We start from the raw sequence: 2,832 nt of genomic DNA on the forward strand, positions 1-2,832 counted from the left end.
CAGTCATGACTTATATATACTTTTTAATTTTATTTAAACGTATAAGCTAATTAAATGATGTAAATTTAAATTTCCCCCAAATCGCAAATTTTAAACTGAGAAAGATTCGTATTTAATGGATAAGTAAAATTCATTCTTGTCACGCGATATTAATGCACTTTTAAAATAATGCCCGCAGATTATATCCGAGTCATTATGTTTATTTAACAAATCGTTCTATGAAAACAAACACGACGATTTTTATCAACACAGTTTCTTTTTTTAATTTATAAACCACACAATTTTATAAACTAAGCTCTCCACCCTGATTATAAGTAGAACTACAAGTTTATTTTTCTATCGAATATATTATTGGTGCGACGAGCGCTCATTTATTTCTTTGTAAATACTTTTGTATATATTTTTTAAATATTAAAAACGACCAATGTGATTATTCGATGATTCGAATAAAATATTTATTACTACACACAAGATACAAGTATAATTTGTAAGCAGACAAACATAGGAGAGCGCTGTAACAAATGTTTATACACTCAAATAAAAAAATCTTGGAATACTGAGTACTTTATTTCTTTTTATCTTCGTCATTTTCCCGTTATATTGAATTTTTTCAGAATAATACTTTCAAAACTTTGTGCAAGTCGTCGGAACGAGATCTCGCGATAGAGAGTACTACTCATAGCAACACCAGTAATTAAAAGATATTTTTAGTGAAACAGAAAGGGATTAAAAAGCATAGCGAGAGAAAAGTTTGCACCTGTATGATATTCAATAATCGTGTGCATGCGTGTCTAAGAACTTATTTCTTTTTACGCGAATTGAAATTATTCATCAATTTCTCAGCAAATAGCAATAAAGATGGTTTCACATGCGTAATGGCCTCATTTTTCTTTCGGGAGCGGTTTATTTATCTCAACATGGTTCGTGTGTAGAGCTACGTGACAAGTGGTGACGACTATATTCATTCAAACTTGTCTTAGCATTATCGATTTACGCGAACTTTTAGAGCTTCACATAGTGAACTTGGTTTATTTCGAGCGGTATCACAAAGGTCGATGCGTATAGCTTTTGTAGGTGAAATCGCTAATTTTTCGATGGTAACCGTATGAGTCATCTTGTGGGCCGATCATCCTGTTGGTCGTTTTAATGACAGCGGTGGGGCAATAGTAATAATAATTCTTTACCATCTTTGACGTACGAACTGTCATTGTGTTTTCTTCCATATCTGTGACTTTTCATCGTGCGCGCATCTACGTTGTACGCGTGAAAAACCGAGGAGATAATAATTGATTTCAATTTTTATTGCGAACGGTGCTATCACCAAGTCCAGTGTATCCAGAATACGTGAGAAAACTACAAAAGTGATTTTTATTACGATCATTTATCTTGATGTGTTAATCAGTGAATAAATAACCTCTAAGAAGGAGGTTACTGTTGCATATAGTACATAATATTTTAATACTTTTAATCTCTTTTAAATAACACACAAGTCAACATGGATATTGGGTTTTCATCATATCACAATGGTGGTCCTGCTAGAGAACAAGATTTTGGCAGGCTGTCTCAAAGCATTGGCACATCAATTTTAAAGATATCTCAAAATGGTAAGTATATGGATTATGTCTATGTGAGAGGTTAGCTACAATTTCAATTTATGTTCAACAGTATCTTCCATGCAAAAAATGGTCAACCAATTGGGTAGTTCTACAGATTCTCAAGAACTACGAAATCAGTTGTAAGTTTCCATTTATAATTATTTTATATGAATAGCTGTTATACACCATGTCTTTTAGGCATCAAATACAACATTATACACAACAGCTAGCCAAAGATACTAGTGTACATCTTCGAGACTTAGCTATATTGGCTAATAATGCAGGCTCTACTAGTCCAGGAGAACAGAGACAGCGTAAAATGCAAAGAGAACGTCTTCAAGATGAATTTACAAGTGCATTGAACTCTTTCCAAGTAACTACATGAACACATTTTATTTACACAGTGAAATGTATACCTTGTTATATAAATTTCTTTGTTTTAGGCAGTGCAAAGGCTTGCAGCCTCTAAAGAGAAAGAAATGGTTAGGAAAGCCAAAGCAAGTGCAGGTATTGCTCCATTTGGAGAAAAGAAACAAGAAACATTAATAGAATTACAAGATAGCAGAACTCAGAAACAAATACAGCAACAGCAATTAAAGGAGGAACAAAATTTGCGGATGTTGGAGGAACAAGAAGCAAGTATAAGGCAGCTGGAGGTAAATTTTTTTATTACTACAGCAATTGGTCAATCTTTTATATCTATACTGTAATGACTATTTTTACAGAATAATATCAGTGATATCAATCAGATATTCAAAGATCTTGGTGCTTTGGTGCATGAGCAAGGAGAGGTCATTGATTCCATAGAAGCTTCTGTTGAAAGGACAGAAGTAAATGTCAGTGAAGCTAATTCACATGTAAGGCAAGCGAGTATGTATAAAAATAAACTACGCAAGAAAAAATGCATACTTCTTGTTATTGGAACGGTCGTACTATCTATATTGATCGCGATTATAGTTTGGGAAAGCTCCTAAAATGTTTCATGTTCTGAATGATGCTTTCATACAAATAGTATGACAGTAAAGATGTAGCTAAATCTTAATTGCAAGGTACCATACTTGGTTGGTGTACTTTCTGAAAATCGCTTTATAAGTATGTGAGGCACATAGTACTATCAAAGGAAACGAACGCAATGGAAAAAACTTGCATCGTACTGTATCGTATTATTAATAACATTCTTATAATTGTGATAATAAATGGTGCAAGATCTATTTTACAAATAAGATGTGCAAAGACT

The 2,832-nt window shown here is 33.1% G+C and overlaps 1 protein-coding gene across 1 annotated transcript; it reads left to right on the top strand.

Moving 5' to 3' along the window:
• The first annotated feature begins 1,495 nt into the window (after nt 1-1,495).
• LOC108574086 (syntaxin-7) lies at nt 1,496-2,832 on the top strand. Its single transcript, XM_017936601.1, has 5 exons — nt 1,496-1,604; nt 1,666-1,735; nt 1,794-1,968; nt 2,039-2,251; nt 2,321-2,832. Exons 1-5 carry the CDS (start codon nt 1,496-1,498, stop codon nt 2,567-2,569), a joined length of 816 nt encoding a protein of 271 aa, XP_017792090.1. The 3' UTR covers nt 2,570-2,832.

This window comes from Habropoda laboriosa, unplaced genomic scaffold, assembly GCF_001263275.1.
Source record: "Habropoda laboriosa isolate 0110345459 unplaced genomic scaffold, ASM126327v1 scaffold145, whole genome shotgun sequence".
Lineage (NCBI taxonomy): Eukaryota > Metazoa > Arthropoda > Insecta > Hymenoptera > Apidae > Habropoda > Habropoda laboriosa.